At 47.3% G+C, this 1,790-nt stretch overlaps 1 protein-coding gene across 1 annotated transcript in view; it reads right to left on the bottom strand.

The window, feature by feature from the left end:
• The window catches only part of LOC106821276 (FYVE, RhoGEF and PH domain-containing protein 1-like), an 8,256-nt gene extending 7,433 nt beyond the window's left edge, over window positions 1-823 (bottom strand). The window contains exon 1 of the mRNA XM_014826017.1: window positions 749-823. Within this exon, the coding sequence (XP_014681503.1) occupies window positions 749-823 (75 nt within the window). The remainder of the gene's footprint in view (window positions 1-748) is intronic.
• Window positions 824-1,790: the final 967 nt, after the last annotated feature.

Below are 1,790 nucleotides of genomic sequence, written 5' to 3'. Positions count from 1 at the left end.
TCTCTCTCTCTCTCTCTCTCTCTCTCTCTCTCTCTCTCTCTCTCTCTCTCTACCTCACTCACTCAAAATCCCTCCATAATCACATCTAGCAACTAGAAATGCAATCGCTGTTATTTTGCGTAGCTTCGAAAATATAGAGCGCATTCTCGCACGCGTCGAGATATGTTCATGTCAGAACAGAGAAATGAAAGCAGTGTTTTGTGACAACCTCCAGGGCGGCGAAACCACCGCAAAAGCGTCGGCAAGTACTGTTATGAGCACTCGGAATATTTAGCCGTGAAGCCAGGGGGAAAGACTCAGTCACAGTGATACCACTGCCTCAGTGACTCTCGTGGAATTTACTATCGTCATCGTCGTCGCCGTCGTTGAGCGTGTGCGCGCAGACGCCGCCAGAGAGCGCGCGGTTTGTTTACGCCTAACGTGCGGAATTAGTTCGGTTTTGCTGGTACAGGTGGGTGTGCATAGTGGTCTGCTGATGCATGTATAGCCGAAATCGTACACGGTCAGACTAAATCTGATGCATATATGTAGGGATACGGTAGCTGGCTACGAGGTAAACAACGTATGCGGTCGGGCCTTTGTATGTGTCTTCGTGTATATTCGCGTCTGTACGGTTCTCTCTCTCTCTCTCTCTCTCTCTCTCTCTCTCTCTCTCTCTCTCTCTCCTCCTCCTCCCCCCTTCTCTCTCTCTCTTTCTCTCTAAATGTCTCTAATCTCTGTGTATAAATCTCGAGTTTGAATTTCCTACTGGGGTGCCAATAGCACGTAGATCATCGACGTAGATGTTTGTGAATACCCAGTAGACACCTATTTTCCTAGCCATAGGTAAAACTACGGTGATATAGTTGTCATTACGGTCGGTTGGTTGGTCTGTCGTCGTCGTCGCAATCATATGCATCCTTATCATCGTCATCATCACAGCCGTCGTTACCGCCGCCGCCATCGTCGTCGTCGTCGTCATTATCATCATCATCATCATCATCATCATCATCATCATCATCATCATCATTATCATCATCATCATTATCATCATCATCATCATCATCATCATCATCATCATCATCACTACGCTTCCGATCTGATGGGAAGGATATATATTTGGTGAAGCCATACTAGGCAATAGTATTCCCCGTCTGTACGGTTTCCTGTAGCGTGCGCGGTCGTGTTTTGCGTCCGTGCAGCAATGTTCCACGTTGAATAATGCACGCTCTACATCTAGGTACAATGTATCATTTCCTCCGCTGGCGAATTATCGAAGGATCAATGCAGCAGTGCTGCCGCTCGCATCGGAGGTAACTATTGGCACCATTGTCAGTGCCGTATTATAACGATCAGCCGATAACGTCATTACCCGATTCAAAATGCCTGGTCCGATTGGGGATAATGATTGGCGTCACGTGTGGCCAGCTATAAGCGTCATTCGTGTTGATCATTTCTCACATCATACGCAGCAGTTTTACTAAACGCTGTTCCTGTCGCGGTGTGCGTTGACTGCTTGCTGAAAGCTCTCGCCTTTTTCCCGCAGAAATCTGCATCGGTTAAAGTTCGTTTTATGACGTTTCGTCCTGCATTCGAAGCCGGAGAAAATGTGTAGACATATAATTAGGAGTATTAGTTTGACTTATACGGTTCGTGAAGTCTGTGCAGTGACATTCTTTCTGTTGCTTTCTCTACAACCCCCTTCTGTATCGCCCTTACTCTCTCACGCTCGAACTCCCTCCTCTCCATCCATCTCCCTGTTTCTCTCGTTCTCACACTCTTTGGTAGACTGGGTTCCCAGTCGGTGAAAG

This window comes from Priapulus caudatus, unplaced genomic scaffold, assembly GCF_000485595.1.
Source record: "Priapulus caudatus unplaced genomic scaffold, Priapulus_caudatus-5.0.1 Scaffold67, whole genome shotgun sequence".
In the NCBI taxonomy this organism is placed as follows: domain Eukaryota; kingdom Metazoa; phylum Priapulida; class Priapulimorpha; order Priapulimorphida; family Priapulidae; genus Priapulus; species Priapulus caudatus.
The sequence above is the reverse complement of the archived record's forward strand: the minus strand, read 5'-3'. Positions and strand labels throughout refer to the sequence as shown.